This window comes from Erinaceus europaeus, chromosome 8, assembly GCF_950295315.1.
Source record: "Erinaceus europaeus chromosome 8, mEriEur2.1, whole genome shotgun sequence".
NCBI lineage: Eukaryota > Metazoa > Chordata > Mammalia > Eulipotyphla > Erinaceidae > Erinaceus > Erinaceus europaeus.
In genome coordinates, this window is record NC_080169.1 from 60,811,213 (window position 1) to 60,834,214 (window position 23,002).

The window sequence follows — 23,002 nt, forward strand, 5'->3', positions numbered from 1 at the left end:
CGATCAGCCGGAGCCCTAATCTGGGAGTCCTAAGACTCCCAAACAGACATGATGGGCCTAGAACTCAAATAAATCTCTCTCTCCATTGTTACCGGTCATTTCTATCAGGAACAACACAATAGACCCCCATAGGACCTTTTGGGCCCCCATAGGACCTTGCCCTCAACTTCGATCAACAATGTTAGAGAATGTTCCATCCTCTGAAGGGAGGGTGGACAACATACTCTATGCTACACCTGAGGAAGATGGGTCCGTATTGGGGCAGCTTGGAATGTTCCTACTCATGACCACAGAATGTGAGCTCAGATCTACAGGGATGCAGAAGTCACATAGGCTCTTAAGCTGAATATGGGCCCCAGATCACATCAAATTGATGGTGTTTACAGTCAACAATATTTATATCCCTTTCCCATATTAGGGAGCTACTCTCTTCCCTGATCCAGCTTTCTGGTCCTTTTTCCAGCCATGACATCATCTCCCCAGGTAATAACTTGGATTCACCTGCATATCAGATTTCAGGCTTGGGGCGGGGGTGGGCGGGAGAAAAAGAAAAAAAAAAAACTAGTAGAGCCACAGGTCCTTTGAATATAACTAAAATATGCCTACTAGCGATCTACAAAATGGAGGGCCCCCCAACTCTTCATCTGCACTATTCCAGCCTTTAGGTCCATGACTATTCAACAATTTGTTTGGTTTTGTATGTTAACTCTCTTTTCAACCACCAGGTTCCAGATGCTAGCATGATGCTGACCAGACTTCCCTGGACAGACAACCCCACCAATGTGTCCTGGAGCCCTGTTTCCCCGGAGCCCTTCCCCACTAGGGAAAGAGAGAGACAGGCTGGGAGTATGGATCAACCAGCCAATGCCCATGTTCAGCAGGGAAGCAATTTCAGAAGCCAGACCTTCTACCTTCTGCATTCCACAATGACCTTGGGTCCATACACGCAGAGGGCTAAAGAATAGGAAAGCTATGGGGGGAGGGGATGGGATGCTGAGTTCTGGTGGTGGGAACTGTGTGGAGTTGTACCCCTCTCATCCTATGGTTTAGTCATTGTTTCCTTTTTATAAATAAAAAATTAAAAAAAATTAAATGTCAATCAATTATCAAGAAAAAAAGAAATTTAAGAACTACAAATAAAGTTTCATCTTAGAATACTGGTTCAACATTTTGAAACCCCTTTGTGACTCTGAATGGATTTCTAATCAGAAGCAAAAGTATTTGATTTCACCTGTTTGCCTTAAAAAAAGAAAAGGTTAACAAAAATCTTGCTCACCCGTGAAGTTGATTTTCAGCAAATAGTCCTTGTATAGCTTCTTACCATCCAGGATCTTCATAGCATCACAAAGTTTGGTGGTGTTGGGACAGAGGGTGCGCTGCATTTTGTGCAGTGCGTGGGCCATGGCATACACAGCATTCACCACAAACATGATCTTGGATTCTTGCTCATAGTTGCTGCTGTCGATGGCTAGGTGCTTGTCACAAGCACGTCTGTGGTTCCGTTTGTTCTGGAGGCTGCACTGGAACTTTTGCTCCCAGAAGTCCCGGAACCAGGGGTTGCGGTGGTTATTGTAAGGGTTGAGGCTCTGAAAGTAGCGATCAAACTGACGGACTGGTTGTGATGCAAGCTCCAATGTGATGGCACCATAGGCTATGTGCTCACTGCCCTTGACTATGCTCTCCTGTGCCCCCCAGCCGTCGCTGGCTACCCAGGTGAAGGAGGCATTAGCACGGCTAGCAGCGGCAATGAGCTCACGTGAGTCGTCACTGCGCATGAAGAGGACCACGACACGTGCATTGGGCTTCTGCAGCAGCTCTCGGACCACACTGTCATAGGACTTACGGATGTTGGAGCGACCCACTTTCTCTGCTGTGGCAATGCAGATATTGCGCAGGCGGGCTTCTTGCTCGAAGGCCTCAATTCCGGTTTCCCCATAGTCTCCTTCGGAAGCTACAGTGGACACATAGGTCCAGTTGAAGAAACGCAAGATCTCAGCCATGGCTTTGGCTTGGTAGAAGTCAGGAGGCACAGTTCTGGCAAAGTAATCATAGCGCGATTTGTCACTGAGTTTGGCGCTGGTGGAAGCGTAGCTTATCTGAGGGATCTGGAAGAGTCGAAGGAGGTTTGCCACCTTGGAGCAAAGAGAAAAGGGAAGTATCTGGGTTAGAAACTCATAGGTAAATGCTTTTACATGACGAATGATTAATTCCAGACCTTTTACAAAGTTCTCCCTTTTACGTATCTCTGAACTAGATGCTTTCCTGCATCCTGACAGGGATCTGGTTCAAAAGAGATCGCTTACGCTTTGAGAAAGGGCATAGATAAATGAGGACATACCTCTCTCTTTGAGTTCATTAAACCCTAGAGTAGGATCTATTAAATTATTCTAAATGTATTCCCTTGAAGTTTCTAGGGGTGCCACTGTAACTCAATCAAATAATGAATGGCTGTGCATTGACCAGACTCAGTGTTAGATAACTTGGTTAAAGTTGTATAGAAAAAGCGTGGATGTTGTCTAATTCTCACTTCCTCCTCTTTTACTAAAAATGATAGTCTCTGAATGAGTTTAATTTGAGAACTGTATGCCACATGGACAGTTGAAATTAGACATAAATTATCTAGGTTGAACTAAAAAAAAATCAATTCTGTTTGATCTATCCAAATTTTTAGGTATACACTTTTCTAAACTTTTGGTAAGCTTGACCAGACTTCCCTGGACACTTATTTTATTTTTGAAAATTTGTTTTTGCTTGACCAAGGAAAATAAAGCATAAAAACTCTATCCTTCAGATTTTTTTTTAAATTTAAGAACTAAGAAATATTAAGAACCATGTGAAGAAAAGAACTATTTCAAAAATTTAAAGATTATTATGAGTAAAATTTTTTTCTTGTAATTTATCTATCAATAATATTTCACTGTATTATTTACTGGAGAATAAAAAATAAACATAAGCTTAGATTATCAAGGAAAGTTTTATTTACATTTGTGAAAATATATTTAAAAATATCTCTGCAGCAGGCAGGGGTAAATAGCATAATGGTTATGCGAACAGGCTTTCATGCCTGAGGCTCCAAAGTCCCAGGTCACAATCCCCTGCACCACCATAAGCCAGAGCTGAGCAGTGCCCTGGTTAAAAAAAAAAGTTAAAATATAAAAACATATATATAAAATATCTATGCAGCTTTTGTGTGTGCATATACATATATTATTCCCCCCTAATTTCATATTCTAACACCTATTTCTATACTGTTTTAGTTAAGTTATGTAAGCTACTAAATGAACTATACTGATTTTAGTTATGTAAGCTACTAAATGAACTTTAATCAGAACAATATTGAATATTCTAATATACTCTATGTACTTTGAAATTTTTCTTCTGGAAATTATGGTGTCAGGTTTATATTTGACATGTATGTATCATAGCTTGAAAAAGGCAGTGGTTAGCAATAAGTACAAGTAAAATAATGTAACTGACATCTGAGCCTTGATTAATTGTCACTTCATCTGGCAAAGGGAACCAACAACCAAATTCATATACAGTCACACATCACGTTCTTGGAGATCTGGCCTTCAATTAAAACTAACACTTTATATAGTTCCTTGACTTTATTATTAATAGGTATGGAGGAGAAGAAAAATGATTTAATTATATATGCTTTAGATTTAAAATATTTTAAATGTAGAAAAAGTCATCTCAGAGATTCTATGAAGAAATAAGAAGATGAGAGATTGTATCTGTGTATCAACAATTGTACTGTAAACTACTAACCCCCAATAAATAGGGGAAAATTTTTAAATAGTACTTGAAAGGCTTAAAGATAATTTAGATAATACAGAATAGTACCAACAAGATAGAAAAATGAGATCTTCATTGGCTTACTAGACTATTTTAGGGGATAGTAGATTAAAGCAACTAGGGATAAGGAAAGGTGCTCTAGGTATTTATACTTGGGCACCTGGGCATCCTCATGGTTGACATACAAAATTGTCACAAGCCTGTGAGAATTAAGGAGACTAAAGCACCAGATATTAAAATGAAGTAAAATAATACTTTGCTGTTACTGTTTTGATATGTGTGCTTAACTGCCTGGCCCTCATTCCTGTTTTGAATTTAAATTATATTTCAAAGAATGTGGTTAGAAAAGATAAAATCGCTAAGTTAGAAGTCGATTCCAGATGAGTTGTATAAAATACTGCACAATCCTCCTGTTTCCTCCTTTTCCCTGATGACAATGTTTCCTAACCTAGTAGTAGTAACGAAGTAAAATTAAAATGGTAATATTAATAAGCTACCTCACACTTAAGTAAGAGAGAAGGCCAAAAGAGAAAGTCCATAATAATAGTAACTGAGTTTGCCTCTAGTATTTAGTTCTAAAAATAAATTGAAAATGATATTTTGGAGTTACTACCAATACTGTTTGAGAAATTAAAAAATGGGAGGACTATTTGAGAGTAAAATAAGATGATGAAGGGAAAATTCAAGAAATATAAATTCAGAATATATAAGACTCAGTAAATATAAAATATTTTAGTAGATTTCTAGAGTAGAATTATTTATTGATTGATTTTTTACTTTATTGGCTAGAGAGAAATTGGGAGGGGAGATAGAGAGGGAGAAAGACATTTGCATCACTGCATCACTATTCATGAAGCTTCCCCTCTGCAAATAGGGACCAGGGTCTTGATCTTGGGTCTTTGCAAATGGTGCTACACGCACTCTATCAACTACACCAACACCCAGCCCCTAGAGTATTCTGAGAGAACATTCAATGCTTGAGTAAGGCAATTGCTAGAAATAAAATTACAAGAAAGTAAAATATATTGAAAGATAAAAGTTTAGAAGAATGTCTGTGATAAAATGAGAATAATTTTTTAACTGGCTATGAGAAAATATAAGCAAGCTAAAAAATAATTCATATTAGAGCTAGAAGGAATCATGAGGAAACTATTTTCTATTGTTAGCGAAAGGGTACCCATCTGATTCAAGATTAAATTCTGCAATGCTTTCATTTTAAAACTTTTAACCCACATGTATATTGACCTTTTTTTTTTTGTAATGTATTTCCATAGATGTCATGGTATAAAATTTGTATTTTTTGTTATTATAGTTGGAATTATTTAACAGAGGTTCTACTTTTAACTGTTTAGCACACCTTTCAGATACTGTATTCCTTCATCTGTATGGTTTTCTTGATTTACTAATTCTCAAGTCTGTAATTTTGCACATGTTATTACTTCAACTTAGAATGACATTCACTACTTCTCTGCTTAATTCTTTCAAGGGCACCTTCTCTGAGAAACATTTCTTGATGCCTCACTCTAGTTTATGTCCATTCCATATAACTCTTTGTACTTCCAATCAACATATGGTGGTGATTTATAGGTTAGTACTTTTTCTGGAAAAATAAGACATTCTAACACCAGGACATGTCTATTTTAATGTTACCCCAGTGTGTCACAGAATATTGATTTTATGCATAAATTGATGAATAAATTGATTTTATGCTTTCCCACGTAAATTTTTAAGTTCACTTATTTATTTTCACCAATGTTATCACTGGGGATTAGTGCCTGCACAGTGATTCCTCTCCTCTCACAGATCATTTATTTTCCCTTCTATTTTTTAAAATATTTTTTAATATTTATTTTATTTATTCCCTTTTGTTACCCTTGTTGTTTTATTGTTGTAATTATTATTGTTGTTGTTATTGATGTTGTTGGATAGGACAGAGAGAAATGGAGAGGAGGGGAAGACAGAGGGGGGAGAGAAAGATAGATACCTGCAGACCTGCTTCACCACTTGTGAAGCAACCACCCTGCAGGTGGGGCTCTAACCAGGATCCTTATGCTGGTCCTTGTACTTTGCACCACGTGCGCTTAGCCTGCTCCCTATTTTCCCTTTTCTTTGAGAGCGGGTGAGAGACAGAGAAAGATGCAGAGGGAGAGAGGGGAGATACCTGCAGCATTGTCCCACCACTCTTGAAGCTTCTTCTCTGCAGGTGGGAATGGGGACTTGAGCCTGAACCTGGTTATGATACTCTGTGTATTCTATTATGTGTGCCATTGTCTGGCCCCATAAAATTTTCTAATTACAAGGATAGGTTATGGGGGTAGGGGTGCAGGGCAAAACAAATCAAACCCACCACCACCAACAACAACAACAATAAAATAATTGCCTTTTGGATCTCTTCTATAGTGAATGTTCTGTTCATATCCTCTGCCCATTTTTGATGGGGCACCCCTCTTATCCTATGGTTTTGTCAGTGTTTCCTTTTTATAAACAAAATAAAAAATAAAATAATCATAATTGCCTACCAGACATTACTCTCAAATACTACACATCAGCAATTTATTGTTTTAAGTAGATCTATCATCAGATCTCAGTGCCTGCATGAAGATTTCACCAATCCTGGTGGCTATTTAATTTTTTAAAGGTATTTTGTTGTTTTCAAGTATATATTTGTTTTCACTGTCGAATAGAGACAGAAATTGAAAGCAGGAAGGGAAGATAGAGAGGGAAAGAGACAGAGAGAAACCTGCATCACTGCTACATCACTTGTGAGCACCCCCGGCCCCCGTAGGTGGGGACCAGGGCTTGAATTCCTGTAATGTATGCACTTAACCACGTATACCACAGCCTGGACCCTTATTTAATTTTTTAAAATTTTATAGGACAGAGAAAAATTGAGAGGTGTGGGGAAATAGTGAGAGAGAAAAGAGACACTTGCAGCACTCATGAAGCTTTCTCCCTGCAGGTGGCAATCTAGGGTCCCTGTGCAGTGGTCACATGTGCAATCAATTAGCTGTGCCATCATCTGACTCCTTTGAGGCAGATTTTTCACTAGTCATATTCAAGTTTTTACCAAAAGAAGATGACACATAAGGCATAGAATTGGCTGAAACTTTTGGGAATCTGAAACAAAGGGTTTTTTTTTTGTGTGTGTGTGTGATTAAAAAATCAGTTTATCTGGGGAGTTGGGTGGTAGTGCAAAGGGTTAAGCGCATGTGGCGTGAAGTGCATGGGCCGGCTTAAGGATCCCGTTGGAGCCCCCGGCTCCCCACTTGCAGGGGAGTCACTTCAGGCAGTGAAGCAGGTCTGCAGGTATCTTTCTTTCCCCATTTTTGTCTTCCCCTCCTCTCTCCATTTCTGTCTGTCCTATGCAACGATGATGACATCAATAACAACAATAAAAAAAATCAGTTTATCCAAATTATCTGTATGTGACAAACCATAGGGGAAGAAGTTAAGATCATTTCTACTGGGTCTGGTAATTGAACCAGTTCCCTTTATCTTACAAAATTGTGGGAGATTTTTGTTTATTTGGGTCCTGGGGCAGAGATAATAGCATTGTGATTTGGTGTTTGTTTCATTGGGAAGCAGATTAAAGACCAAATCTATGATGGTTTAGTCAGCAAAACCCATAAAGCTAAAGTATATAGAAGTCATAAGCTCCATATTGAAATTTAATCTCCATACAGTCAGAACTTTGGGCAGATTCCAGAAAGAGTGCTCCATTACCCTCAGCTAATAGCAGATTTGGCTAGAAAGGGCTTGTGTGTATGTGTGGTAGTTGTTCTAAGTGTGAAGGGGCCTAATAGATTTTGGTGGAAGAATATTAGTTCTTTGGTGTTGAGTGTGGTATGGTTCCATGTTGAGGAGGTATGAAATTGTATTTTATATACAGTCTTGAAGAAACAGTATTAGCTCAAAAATAAACTTTAAAACTAAAGTCAGAGTCATGTATTTATGCCAAAGGCAGGCCTCACTAAATGAACAGGTACTGAGATTTGGCAAGGTAAGGTTTTTCTGCTTATCTTGTGAATGAAGTACATAACCAGACACTTATTGTTTTCACTTGGGAATATCTAAATTTTCATCTTTCTCATAATTAATAGTTAATTATAGAGTAAAACTACTTTAGGCATCAAAATCATGTTCACTAGCTAGAGTTCACTAGAGTTTTGGGGAGTTTTACTCGACATTTTAAAAGCCGTGGAGGCTCTTCTTTTTAGGATTCCAGATGCCTTCATGCTTTATATCAGTGATGCTCTGATCATTGGAGCAAAAAGTAAGTAGGGACTATGGTAGTCTACTATCCTTTTGATGTTGTATAAAAAGAGAACATGAAGTAGAAATTTCAGAGTCAACTATGACTGTCCCATATCAGTCCTGTGCTCAGTCTTCCCATTCAGGATTCCCATGATGCTTTCATTTCAAATGTGAACTCTGTTCTTTCCGTGGTGACAAATGCCAAATATTTTTTCCAATAAGAGACAAAAACTATGAAACTCTGAAGTTTTATAGAAAAAAATTGAATAACTTGTGGATTTTCTTTAGAGATTCCGTAGTTATTGGCTCCTGAGATTGTAGTGCATTCAAAGTAACAGTGACTTTTATGTAGAGCTATGTTTAGTGACAAACATTTAAGATAATAATGGGGTTTTTTCAAATGCTTTCTAAAAAGACTGCAGTCTAACAGATTTGAATTTTGCACATTTGAAAAAATAAGCCTTGCTTTTCCCCCTGGGTATATGAAGACTGAATAACAACCTCCATGGATTTGCATTATTGCTGTCCATATATCTCTTTGGTGCTGTTTTGTAAGAATAAGCCTAAAGGTTTTTTTATAGCACATGCAGGGCTAAATACATTGCTTCTTTCTTTTCATTAAAAGCTTGTATCTAAGTCTGAAAGAGGATCACTAAGTATTGCACTTTGAGCCATCTGTTATTCACATTATTACATTAAGCAAGTTCTAAAAAGCTACGATGGCAAGTGCCCTCAGTGACCCTTCTATTCAGATTGATCAAGTTGTGCCCAGCTCTACAAAATTTCCAGATTGGCTTGTATTTTAAACTGGAACTGGAGGTGGAATATAGTTAAGAAGGTGCCTGAGGAATTCAAGCTGTTCACATCACACAAGGGATCTGCCCATAAAGGATGCCAATCATATTGTTATTGCAGAAAAAGTATTAGTCATTTTTTTCCTTCTTCTTCTTCTTCTTCTTTTTTTTTTTTTTTTAGTATCATCCTACCTTCAGCACAGCTGGAAACATTTTGCATGAAAACAATTGACTGGAGTTCTTTTTGAAGGTCAGACATTATTCCGTTTATAGAAAAATCATGTAACAGAATGGTAATGATAGTTTACTCAGTATAAGTGAAAGTCACTAATTTTTTTTTTATTTAAGAAATGATAAATTAACAAAACCATAGGGTAGGAGGGGTACAACTCCACACAATTCCCACCACCCAATCTCCATATCCCACCCCAACCCCTGATAGCTTTCCCACTCTCTATCCCTCTGGGAGCATGGACCCAGGGTCATTGTGGGTTGTAGAAGGTGGAAGGTCTGGCTTCTGTAATTGCTTCCCCGCTGAACATGGGCGTTGACTGGTCTGTCCATACTCCCAGTCTGCCTCTCTCTTTCCCTAGTAGGGTGAGGCTCTGGGGAAGCCGAGCTCCAGGACACATTGCTAAGTCACTAATTCTTATGTGCTATAGGCTCCCTTAGAATACTGTAGTCACAGGCTGGGAGTATGGATCAACCTGTCAATGCCCATGTTCAGCAGGGAAGCAATTACAGAAGCCAGACCTTCTGCCTTCTGCACCCCATAATGGCCCTTGTTTCATACTCCCAGAGGTATAAAGAATAGGAAAGGTATCAGGGAAGGGAATGTGGAGTTCTGGTGGTGGGAATTGTGTAGAGTTGTGCCCCTCTTATCCTGTGGTTTTGTCAGTTTCCTTTTTATAAATAAAAATTAAAAAAAATAATAAAAAAGAACACTAGTCAAAAAATGCATACTGCCATCCCCATTCAACAGCGTGGTTCAGTTTTTATACTTTTATATGGATATTCCAGACAGATAACTCTTAATGAAGACAGAAACTTTAAAAATGGCTCAAAGTAGGAGTCGGGCGGTTGCGCAGCTGGTTAAGCGTGTGTGGTGCGAAGCACAAGCACCAGCATAAGGAATCCCATTGGAGCCCCTGGCTCCCCACCTGCAGGGGAGTGGCTTCACAGGCGGTGAAGCGGGTCTTCAGGTGTCTCTCTCTCCCACTCTCTGTCTTCCCCTCCTCTCTCCATTTCTTTCTGTCCTATCTAACAATGACGACATTGATAACAACAACAATAAATGCAACAACAATAAAAAAGGGCAACAAAAGAGAAAATAAAGAAATAAAATAAAAATAATTAAAAATGGCTCAAAGTAACCCTGATTTATTTTCCAATCTCATCTGAAATCATTGTAGTCAACACCTGTGATTTGCAACCTAGATAGTCACCTTAATTTGCAACTAAGGGATCTGTGAATAAAAAAGGTTATGCATTTGGACACTTTTAAAGCTCATAATTGAAGTTGAAATGATGTGCAGACCACGCTGAATTCCTTGAGTTACATCTTTTTACAGAAGACTGCCATTTTCAGATATATCAGATTTCTCATCATGGCAATGCCACTCTATATGAGGAAATGCCTATTTCATTCTATGGGTAATAGGCACTATTTTAGGAATAGCTTTGTCCACTCAAACTTAGCAAATACTTAAAGATAAACAGGATTGTATTTTGCCCATTGATCAGTCAGAGTCTGCTTTTTGCTCCTTTTAATCCCCATGAATCATCTTCAATAAATAATGTGAGGCAGAATTAGCTTGTCAGATTCCCAGTCATTCACAATGACATAAAAAAACATCAGGTCTGTGGTACATTAGTGTTTGCCAGAAACACCTGCAAAATCATGACTCCAGAATGGTTGTCACCAGCAGTCTTATTAGAAACTTGCTCTGTAGGGCCCTGGGAATGGATTTTTGACAAGCCTCTTGAGAATTTATTGGAGTCATAGGTTGAAGTTTCTATATTTTTCTGTGCCCACTAATGTTGCCTGTTTAACAATGGTATGAGAGATACTGTTGTCAATAAAGCCTCTCTTCAATAAAGCCTCTCTCTCTCTCTCTCTTTTTCTTTCTCCCCCTCTCCCCTGTCTTCCTTCCTTCCTTCCTCCCTCCCTCCCCTCTTTCTTTCTTTCTTTCTTTCTTTCTTTCTTTCTTTCTTTCTTTCTTTCTTTCTCTTTCTAATGCCCTTAGGATTATTATTTTTGCAACATGGTGCCTGTACAATGAATCCAGGGCTCCTGGTGAACAGTTCTTTCTTTCTTTCTTTCTTTCTTTCTTTCTTTCTTTCTTTCTTTCTATTTTTACTTGATAGGACAGAGAAATTGAGAGGAGAGGGGAGATACAGAGGGAGAAAGACACTTGCAGACCTGCTTCACTATTTGTGATGCATAAACCCTGCAGGTTGGAATATGCTTGAGCATGGTGATAAGTGCACTTAACTAGGGTCAGCACTGTCTGGCCCCCTTCAATAAAGCCTTTCTATCAAAGGCCCAGAGCTGATGGGCTAGCCTGAAGTGAACTGAGGGCTATAGTATGATGATATGTTAAATGATTATTATTATTATGTTTACTAAGTCTTTTGTCAATTTCTGGCAGAGAATAATACATGCCATACATATTATTTATAGAAAATAGAACTATGCCATTCCTGGTATTTCCTATTTATTACTTCAACAAAGCTATCAATTACAAAAGAATCGTATATTGTAGTGGTTTGGTGCACAGGATTAGAACCAAAGAAGTGAGCAGTGAAATTCAATTCCTTCTCTCATTATCTGTGTAAACTTAGGCAGGTTATTTAACTTGTTAAACTTTAGTTTTATCTTCTATAAATGGTTATACTTGTTTATGAAGTTATGAAGTAAGAGTTGAATTATAACCTATGGTAAGCAATGAAATAATTGGCTAACATGTAATAAATGCTAAAAGAAAGTGAAAGAGATGATGTCTAACTCTGTAGTCTTTAAGTCAACACACTTTGGCCCACATCATTATAAAAGGCACTACTTTGGGAGTCTGGCAGTAGCACAGCCGGTTAAGTGCATGTGGCACAAAGCACAAGGACCGGCTTAAGGATCCTGGTTAGAGTCCCCGGCTCCCCACCTGCAGGGGTTACTTCACAAGGGTTGAAGCAGGTCTGCAGGTGTCTATCTTTCTCTCCCCCTCTCTGTCTTCCCCTCCTCTTTCCATTTCTCTCTGTCCTATCCAACAACAACTACAACAATAAAACAAGGGTAACAAAAGAGAATAAGTAAATAAATTTTTAAAAGGCACTATTTTAAAATATAGGTTTTCCAAATAGAATCTTTACCTCCACTTTAGGAAGACAGGTGGGAGGCAAAGAAATATGAATGCAGACAAAATGTTGAGATGTGTGTTTATGAAATTATAGAAAAACAAGGTGAAAGAATATCTACATTCAGTCATGATCTGCTCTCATGTCAAAGTACCATTAGGTTAGATCTTGAAGAATGAATGGAAATTTTCCAGGTAGAGAAATGTAAAAGAAAGATTTTAGAGAGAAAGAAGATTATAAAACAAGTATGCAGAATTCTGATGGTGGGAATTTTGTGGGGTTGTACCCCTCTTATGCTATGGTTTTGTCAATGTTTCCTTATTAAAAATAAAAAAGCAAAATAAATAAATCCCCTTTTATCATAAAAAAACAACAGGTATGGGAAAGTATAAGTATGGTAACAATACTTAAATGATATGTGAATCAGATTACTGAGAGCTACTCTGTAAATGTAGGTACTATGTGTGTACTGCATGTGGATAGTTCTTATTTTGATGGAAAGTTACTTTTGATAGAAAATTTCAGAACAAATTGCAGATCATGTGTTCAATCACATCTGCTTTTCACATTGGGGGAGTTTAATTGCTTGATTTGTATTCTATGAGGCCTCACTGTGAACCTGATGGCAGCTGCCCAAATCAGAGGCACAGTGTCTGGGAGAAATGAACTAAGTCCTTAGGTGTACACCTTGAAAATTCAACCTAATTAGGTGATGGCAAATATCTAAACATGTCTCACATTTTACCCACTTGGCAAGGGAGTCTGTAGTATATTTGGAAAATAATTTTTGAAGGTAATACTTCAATCTTATCCTCCCCAGTGTTGCAGTTCCCTAAAATGTAAGGTAAAGTCAAATAGCTGGCAGAAATCAGGACGTTGTCTCTAGTAACAGAGGGATTTCCATAATCTACCAGGTGGCAATGTCAAAAATAGCAACACCACAATTTTAGTGTTCTAAGCTCTACTAATATACTGCTGGGAGGATCAACTTTTGCTTAGAGTTTAACTGCAGGTGTTTTTTGGAACACTGTTCCTATATTCTCAGTGTTCACTAATTGGAAAAAGACTGTTGTTTTTCAACTGCAGTTTTCAACAACCAATAAAAGCACTTTTACTACATTAAATCGATGGACTTTCACTAATATAAAGTGCCAAAGAGGCTCTCCTGTTATTGAAATACTGGAATCTTGTACATATTGATGAGAACTTTGTGCTGTGAAAGCATACTCATATCTTATGTTGAACTAAGAGTGAAAAGAATCTTACTTCAATCAGGTTACCTATTAATATGCAATCATAGTATAAAATACTAGTATCACAGTGTTGCTTTCTGTGTTGTGTGTCTGTGTTGCTTTCCCATCTCATAAACTTCACCATGGATATGTGACCTACTATATAATGTTTCTCAGCCAAGATCCAGTCTATTCTCCTGTGGACAGTGGTATTAATGGTAACTTCTTGTCTTTCACAAGAGTAGTTTCCAAATAAATACATAGCAGATGGAGAATTAATTAAGGAATAAATTAACTCAAAAGCAAAGGGGAAAAATGTGCCTTCTAGATAATTACCTCTGGTAAGAAATTTCTGAAATGAAATAATGTTAACAAAAGCATTTTAAAATCGCTGTTGCCTCCCTCCCTGTGATGAAATCCTTCAACAGCATTGCCCTTTCTTGGAGGAGAGGAATCTGAATAGAGAGAGAGGTTTCGAGAACAATCAGCTTTGTGAGATTGCTTTGGAATGAGAAGCCTGGGAAGGAAATAAATAAAAAGATTCTATCCGAGATAAATTTTGTGTTTGAATTTTCTGAAGCTTAGACCATGTGAAGTGGTGATAAGCATAATTGTGTGGGAGGTCAGCTATCTGGATTCGACTGTTGATCCTTCTACTGTAAAATGACAGGAACGCGAACTTAGTACTTGATCTGTAGGGGCCTCAGTTCCTTTTGAAAATGTTACTTTTGGGACAGATTTTAAACGTTTTTTTTATGTAAAAAGAAGCTGACATGGTAATAACTACTGAAATCTGAAATTTACTGTATTCATTGTATTTTCTTATTTAGTTTCTACGTTTAACAGAGTGACGAAAGTACTGAATCCTTAGGCATGAGGTTAGGACAATGAAGGGTTAATTAATCATAGTCAATCTAAACCAGAGTTGTGATCATTCTACTGAAAAGTTCCAAGAGATTTATAATCTTAATATATCCATACCATGAATGTTGCACTTGAATTATTAAACTCAATAAACACAACAATGACTTCTATTTTTCTAGAGATAAAAATACTAAAGGTAGATTGGAAATGGGTTTATAATGGCTTATCTCTATTTTCTTTTCTTCTTTTTCTTTCCTTTTTTTTTCTGCTAGAAACAAAGAGGCAAATTGGCATAGAGAGGGTGGAAGAGACCAAACCCTCTCCCCCACTTTTTTTTTTTTTACCTTCAAGGCTATTGGTGGGCTCAGTACCAGGACTACTGATTCATTGCTCCTGAAGGCCATTTTTTCTTGTTTTACTGGATAGGACAGAGAGAAATTGAGAGGGGAGGAGAAGATAGAGAGGAAGAGAAAGATAGACACCTGAAGACCGGTTTCAATGCTTGTGAAGCATCCCACACTACAGGTGGGGAGCCATGGACTCAAAGATGGAAGCTTGCACAGGTCCTTGCTCTTTGTCCTATCTGTGCTCAACTATGTGTACCACCGCCCATCCCCCAAAAAAGCTTTGAAGGAGGCAGGGACCACATTCAAACCTGGGTTATGTACATAATAAAGTAGCACACTATCCAAATGAGTTATTTGCCAGTTTTCTCTCTATTTTCTTAAGCTTAAGATTTTTGTTCCTTTCCTTTTTAAAAACAGTTATAGGTACAATATCTGGCAAATAGTCAATGGTATGCTTATTCTTGATGTGTAAAGGCTATTATAGCTAGAGTAGAATTAGTTTAGGGCAATAACCATATAGAGAATATTTCTGGGTTCTCAGCTATGTTGAGTCTTGGGTAGTCTTCTTGGGGATAGTAAATACAAGGACAAATGGAGTAGATTGCTAGAGGTACTCTTTAATGAAGGCATCTTTTGTGGCAAGTATAAGCAGTGGAGGTAAAGAAAATGGGCAACTTTGGTCTCCTAAGCTGACTTTTCAGTATGAAAATCCAGATCAACCTATTAAATAGGTTATAGCTGTGATCTATGATCCAAGATTTGTTCAGGGCATTTTAGCATTCTGAACATGTAACAAATTATGAGGCTGTTAGGGATTTGGGCGGTAGTGCAGCAGCTTAAACGCACTTGGCGCAAAGCCTGACGGCTGGCTTAAGGATCCCGGTTAGAGCCCCTGGGTCCTCCCCACCTGCAGGGGAGTTGCTTCATAGGCAGTGAAGCAGGTCTGCAGGTGTCTATCTTTCTCTCCTCCTCTCTGTCTTCCCCTCCTCTTTCCATTTCTCTCTGTCCTATCTAACAACGACGACATCAATAACAACAACAATAACTACAACAACAATGAAAAACAAGGGCAACAAAAGGGAAAATAAATAAATATTTAAAATAATGTAAAAAAGGAAAAATAATTATCATCCTGTTAATTCTTTCAGTTCAGTTAATAAAGCATTATTGTCAAACTAGTAGGAACATTATTCTCAGTGCTCTATGTACAAAGATACAAAAATGTATTGCCTAAATTCAACTAGCTTATAGTTTTGTAGAAAAAAGTATAGATGAACAGTTATTCTTAGAGCAATGAAGGTACATGTTTATATGGTGGGGCTCAGGAAAAAGTTTCTCAAAACAAATTGGCTACAGCTGAGAACTGAAGAAGACTGGATTTGGCAAAGCCTAGAGAGAGTTAAAGAACATTACATTCCAGGTGAAGAAATCACCATGTCCTCTATTTTATGAAAGAACATGCATATCCCATCCCAGTAGACTATGAGAAAGCAATTTTCCAAGAAGACTTCAAAGGCAGGTTTTCTGTTTACAAAGATCTGAAATTGTTTTTCTGTTCAATTCCCTTTCTTTAGGCTCATTTTTTTATTCTTTATGATATCCTAGAATATGTACATTGATACTCAGGCCTGATATGGGTATCACTTTATTGATTTGATATTTCCTGACTTTCTTAGTCATGGACTCAATGGCTCATAAGATATCTAACATTTAAAAATATATTCTATATTTTCCCATTTAATATCACCAGGACTCTAATATATATATCATGCAGGCTTAACAAATGCATATGTCTCAGTGAAAAATTATTTCATAATTGCCTGCGTTGTTACATGTAGACAACTGAGATACTTGATCCACCAATTTCACAAAAATGTGAAATAGTGAAATATAATTGGCTGACTTTCCTTAAGGTGATTCTGAAAGGTGAATGAAGCTACAAATAAGGGGAAAAGGAAGCAATGAGTGAATGAAGAACAAAGAGGACAAAAAATAAAAAGCAGTCCAGAGAAGAGCATAAAATCAATTAGGGGGACATTCCAGACAAAAAAAAAAGGACATAGCCAGAACTAATGCAAGTTTGGTAACAACCATTAGACAACTGACAGTAAGAAAAGTCATATTTACTTTTGAGGGAGGATACTGTGTCACTTACCCCTTACATTTTCGATGTAAGGGATAACAGTTGTACCTTATTGACAGTAGAGATTTATTCTGAGGAATCAAGTTTCTGGGAAAAGTGGAGGGATAGTAGGTGTTATAAAGTCTGTTGTTTAATACAGTAAAAATGATTTGGTGACCTGATACAATATTTGACAAATTATTTTGTGCAATTGTTTGTGTATATGTTCACATTACAGTGCATAAAGACTTTGGCTAAAGCCCTGGTCCCCACCTACAGGGGAAAAGCTTCATGAGTAGTGACTCAGAGCTTCAGCTGTCTCTCTGTCTCTTTTCCTCTCTATCTCCGTGTTCCCTCTCAATTTCTTTCTGTCTCTATCCAATAAATAAATAAATAAATAAATAAATAAATAAATAAATAAATAGGGGGATTCTGGAAGATGGCGGAATGAGAAGCTGCCAGTGGCTTGAGCTCTGACCACATCTACTGGAAAAGGTAGGATTTTTTGCCTTTAGTAGGCCAGTTAATAAGGGGTCCCAGCGGTGACATCAAGGAGGTGACTATAACTCAATTTGGGTTACAAAATAGAGTAAAAAGAAAGGGAAAAAAATTTTTTCTTTTAAATCATTATTCCCAAAGCGGCCCCCCCCTGCTGCCCCCCCCATAACCAGTCCCTGGGGACCAGAGATCTGCTCCTAGCAGGCTCCCCTGCTGAGCTTCTTTCTTTACCAAGATTCCTGTCCCACCAGGGGGAGTCATTCATTCTAATTCTATTCCCTTCTGAAACCTTTGGCCTTTTTTCTTTCTAAGTAGCCAATCAGCCGCCTCTGCTCAGGGGGCCTGAGGCAATCTGAAGCCATCCAAGCTGAAGACAGGACAGATTTTTTACTTTGTTCTATTTTATCATCAATACAAGATAAATGTGTACCCCTTTCCCCCTCTCCTTCAGGTTGACCAGAATTAACTCTTAGTGTAGTTTCCATTGCTAGGGGACTGGGTGACTTATTCACTGCTAAAATAACTTGTCTCACATTTCCTACTGCCCCTACTCACTCTCCCTCCCCCACTGCATAGCTAATTAAATAATAAAAAATAAAGAAATAAAAAACTCTTTCCTTTCACTGCTCTTTTATTACTGTTCTTTTTCTTATCTTTTTCTTTTTTCTCTCTCTTTTTTTCTTCTTTTTCTATTATTGACTCATTCCTTCTTCAGCTTTCTGAATTCACTGATACACATTTGGGAAATATTTTGGGGAAGAAATCTGACTCATAGTGGACTTTCTATGCATGTATCTCTGCTCTACTTCCCTTTCTCCTTTAGATACCCCTAGAATATACAGTGGATAGTAGATTTGCATAACTGTCTATTTCTGCTATTCTTGTCTAGTCCTGAGGTTTCTTTTTTTTTTCCATTCTTAACAATCAGCTGCCTCTGCTAAGGAGGCTTGAGGCAATCTGGGACAGGATTTTTACCCTGCTCTATTTTATTATTAATATTATTAAAGGTGTATATCTTTCCTCCCCTCCTTTAGGTTTACCAGAATTAACTCAGAAAGATAGAATTAGGTATCTTTCATTGCTAGGAGACTGGGCATCTTATCCATTGTGAGAGAATCTTGTCTCATTACTCCTAGCTCCTCTACAGACTCTCCCCTTCTCCCTCCTCCTAGCTAATTAAAAAAAATAAAATAAAGTAAAAAATAAATTAATCAATTAAAAAACTTTCCTTTCACTGCTCTTTTATTACAGCTCTTTTTCTTATCTTTTTTCTTTTCTCTCTCTTGTTTTAAATTAAATTAAATATTTTAAATTAAATAAAGTAATAAAAGATAGGCAAGGACATTACATAATGATTAGAGGATCAATCAGCCAAGAAGACTTAACAATTATTAACATCTATGCACCCAATGCGGGACCATCTAAATACATCAAGCACCTACTGAAAGAATTTCAAAAATACATCAATAATACGATAATAGTGGTAGACTTTAATACCCCACTCTCACACTTAGACAGATCAACAAAGCAGAGAATCAACAAAGATACAAGAGAATTGAATGAAGAGATTGACAGACTAGACCTCTTGGACATTTTCAGAGTCCTTCATCCCCCAAAACTGGAATACACCTTCTTTTCAAATCCACATAACACATATTCAAGGATAGACCACATGTTAGGCCACAAAGACAGCATCAATAAATTCAAGAGCATCGAAATCATCCCAAGTATCTTCTCAGACCACAGTGGAGTAAAACTAACATTTAACAACAAACAGAAAATTATTAAAAGTCACAGAATTTGGAAACTAAACAACATACTCCTTAAGAACCACTGGGTCAGAGAGTCACTCAAGCAGGAAACTCAAATGTTCCTGGAAAGAAATGAAAATGAAGACACAACCTATCAAAATATTTGGGAGACAGCTAAAGCAGTACTGAGAGGCAAACTTATAGCCATACAATCACATATTAAACACCAAGAAGAAGCTCAAATGAACGACCTTACTGCACACCTCAAAGACTTAGAGGAAGAGGAACAAAGGAACCCTAAAGCAACCAGAAGGAAAGAAATCACTAAAATTAGAGCAGAAATAAACAACATCGAAAATTAGAGAACCACACAAAAGATCAATGAAGCCAAATGTTGTTTTTTTGAAAGATTAAACAAAATTGACAAACCCCTAGCCAGAATCACCAAACAAAAAAGAGAGAAGACTCAAATTAATAGAATTGTAAACAATGGAGGAGATATCACAACTGACACCACAGAAATCCAGAGAATCCTGCGAAACTTCTATGAAGAACTATACACCACCAAGCTAGAGAATCTGGAAGAAATGGAACAATTCCTAGAATCATATGCCCTTCCAAAACTTAACCAAGAAGAACTACAAAACCTAAATGCACTAATCACGGACAAAGAAATTGAAACCATTATTAAGAATCTCCCCAACAACAAAAGTCCTGGACCAGATGGCTTCACAAACGAATTCTACAAAACTTTCAGGAGACAGTTAGTACCCATACTTCTTAAGCTTTTCCATAAGATTAAAGAAACAGGAATACTCCCTTCCACCTTCTATGAAGCCAACATCACCCGGATACCAAAAGCTGACAGGGATAGAACAAAAAATGAAAACTACAGACCAATATCTCTGATGAACAGGCACTGATGAATCATTAGCGAACTTCATCTCAAGGGTGAAGACAAGTTTAGAGAGAAAGGTTTATAATCCTGACGTCTGCTCACTACTCCTGCGCTCTATTGTCTGGGAAGTCATGATACCACAATTCCGTCAGGCATGCCTTAATCTTAAATACCTACTCCCAGATAATTGGATTTTAGCGACACAGGAACTTACATCAGGCAATTATGGGGCATCCGCTACGACACAGGTTTATGCAGTTACCCCACGTAATCAAAACGGGGCCTGCTTTCAATGCGGTCGCCAAGGACATTGGCGTAACCCATGTCCTGATAAGCTGCGACTATGCCTCCAGTCAGGGAATCCCCGCCTCCAGTTCGAGTGACCACGCCTCCAATCAGAGCAACCCCGCTTTCAGTCAGGGAGCCAGAGGCCACGTACTGTTTGTCCAAGATGTCGTAAAGGGTTTCACTGGAAGAGAGATTGTTGATCTTTAAATACGACATGTATCAGAAAACTCTAAAAATCTACAAGAATGGCATTAAAATAACTTCAATCTTTGCTATCAGTAAATGTCAATGACCTGAATTCACTTATTAAAAGACACAGAGTAGGAAGATGGATCAAAAAACACAACCCAATAATATGCTGTCTAAACCCACTTAACTCAATAAAACAAACACAGACTTGAAGTGAAAGGATGGAAAACTATCATACAAGTCAATGGCCCACAAAAAAGTGCAGGGATAGCTATTCTTATATCTGACATGACAGACTTTAAAATAAATAAAATTTAAAAAGATAAGGATGGATACTAATTAATGCTTAGAGGATCAGTCAACCAAGAGGACTTAACAATTATTAAGATCTATGCACCCAATGAGAATCCATCTAAATACATCAAACATCTACTGAAAGTGCCAGAGCAATTTATTAACAGCAACACAGTCATAGTAGGGGACTTACTTCAACAACCACCCTCTCAACTTGACAGATCATCCAGGCAGAAAATCAATAAAGACATGAGGGAGCTACATGAGAAGAGAGATAAAATAGAAATATTGGACATTTTCAGAGTCATTCATCCCAAGAAACTAGAATACACATTCTACTCAAGTCCACATGGCTCATTCTCAAGGACAGACCATATGTTAGGCCACAAAGACAGCATCAGCAAAATCAAGAGCATTGAAATCATCCCAAGCATCTTCTCATACCACAGTGGAATTAAACTAACACTTAACAATCAACAAAAGATTAAAAATAGTCCCAAAATAGTACTGTGGAAGCTCAACAGTACACTACTTCACAACTACTGGTCAAAGATGAAATAAAGGAAGAAATCAAAATGTTTCCAGAGTTGAAGACACAAGCTATCAAAATATTTGGGACACAGCTAAAGCAGGACTGAGAGGGAAGTTCATAGCCATTCAACCACACATTAGGAAATAAGAAAAAGCACAAAAAACAGCCTGATTGCACATCTTAAAGACCTAGAAGAAGAAGAACAAAGGAATCCTAAAGCAAACAGAAGGACAGAAATCACTAAAGTTATAGTAGAAATCAATAACATTGAAAATAAGAAAACCATAGAAAACATCAACAAAAGTAAATGTTGATTCTTTGAAAGAGTGAACAAAATTGACAAACATTTAGGCAGACTCACAAAACAAAAATGAGGGAGACACAAATAAATTGTGTCATATGCTTTACATTGGTTTGTTATAGCCCTCCCCCACAAAGAGAATTAGATCAGTCCAGTTAGTTTTCGCGGGCCCGCTTGGCCCCGCCCCTAGGAACCCCGCCAGAGTTGCTGAGTTCCTGAGTTCTGAAGTAAGGGAGAGTGCTTGTGCCGCCGCAAAGAGACAGCAGAGTTCTGTTTGGTGATTAGTTTGTCTTAGTTTAGGAATCATTGTTCCTGAATAAAGAAATACAGCTTCCCTGCCCAGCCGTTGTCTCCGCGTCTCTGTTACCCGCCCGTGAAGCCAGCCCGGCCAGCAAGAGCCTTCGGAATTTTAACAACAAATGGCGCCCAACGTGGGGCTGACCTGCGCATCTCTCAGATAAGTAAAGACAATTTGGCTACCTATGCACTATGGCCTTCTCTTCTGCTTGTGAAGAGATCTCCAAAGGTCTCTGCTCTTTCTTCACGAGACTGTTTTGCTGTTTCTGGAACATTTATCTCTGGACCACTCTGTGGTTTCCACTCGCTCGGGCGAACTCAGAACAGCCAGCGGGAAGAGCCAGCGGGCGGGAAGCAAGGTGCGGAGCTGCTGTTTCCACCTGGTTAAACAGCCAGCCAGCCGGCTGCGCCCAGACAACCCCGCACACCGCGCCCACAGCCCTGCAGCCCTGCAGCCTGCAGGAGGCTGACGCCAGCATGCAGGAGCCCGATGCCACCACGCAGGTGCCCGATGCCAACACGCAAGAGCCCGAGGCCAGCCCACAGGAGCCGGCTCTCCACCGTGTGGCACAGGGCACTGGATGCGTGATCCCTCCACGCTGCTCGGCCACTACGAACAGGGCAGCAGACATGTCAGGGCCATGGGGCAGGGCCGTGGTGGCCTATCATGGCCGCCACCCCTGGGCACCTAGGCCCACGCCTTCTACAAAACTGGCCTGCCTGCCCTCTTTCTATGAATTCTGGAACCATCCTGGGCCTCCTGGACCCCCGGGCTCCCTGCCAAAACTGGGCACACGAGATCTCCAGCTGCCGGTCCGGTCTGAAGGCAGACAAGCTGGAGTACGCAGAGATTTGTGCAGAGATCGCAACCTACAATTCCTAAAAGTGAAGCTGCACGGGAAGTCACCTCTGGATGGTGAACCCCCACCCCCAACAACTAAGACAGTACAGATTTAAATTTGTGTTTAAAATGACATGTCTTCGTAACAAAGGTTTCTCTCCTCGTGTATTAATGACCATGTTTATGTGTATGTTAAAAGTTTGGTAAACAGTAGCTTTAAGGCTAAATTCTTACTAGTCAAAGTTAAATAAAAAAGGTTTTCAACGTAATTCTCATAAAGATAAAATTAACTTACATTTAAAGTCTGAGGTAAAAATTAGTTAACAATCAATATATTTTAACTAAGTTGGT

At 38.5% G+C, this 23,002-nt stretch overlaps 1 protein-coding gene across 2 annotated transcripts in view; it reads right to left on the reverse strand.

The window, feature by feature from the left end:
- Nucleotides 1-23,002, reverse strand: part of GRM3 (glutamate metabotropic receptor 3) — a 375,599-nt gene that overhangs the window by 106,664 nt on the left and 245,933 nt on the right. For both annotated transcript variants that reach the window (XM_060196311.1, XM_060196312.1), the window contains one exon: nt 1,277-2,132. In XM_060196311.1, coding sequence (XP_060052294.1) covers nt 1,277-2,132 — 856 coding nt within the window. The remainder of the gene's footprint in view (nt 1-1,276; nt 2,133-23,002) is intronic.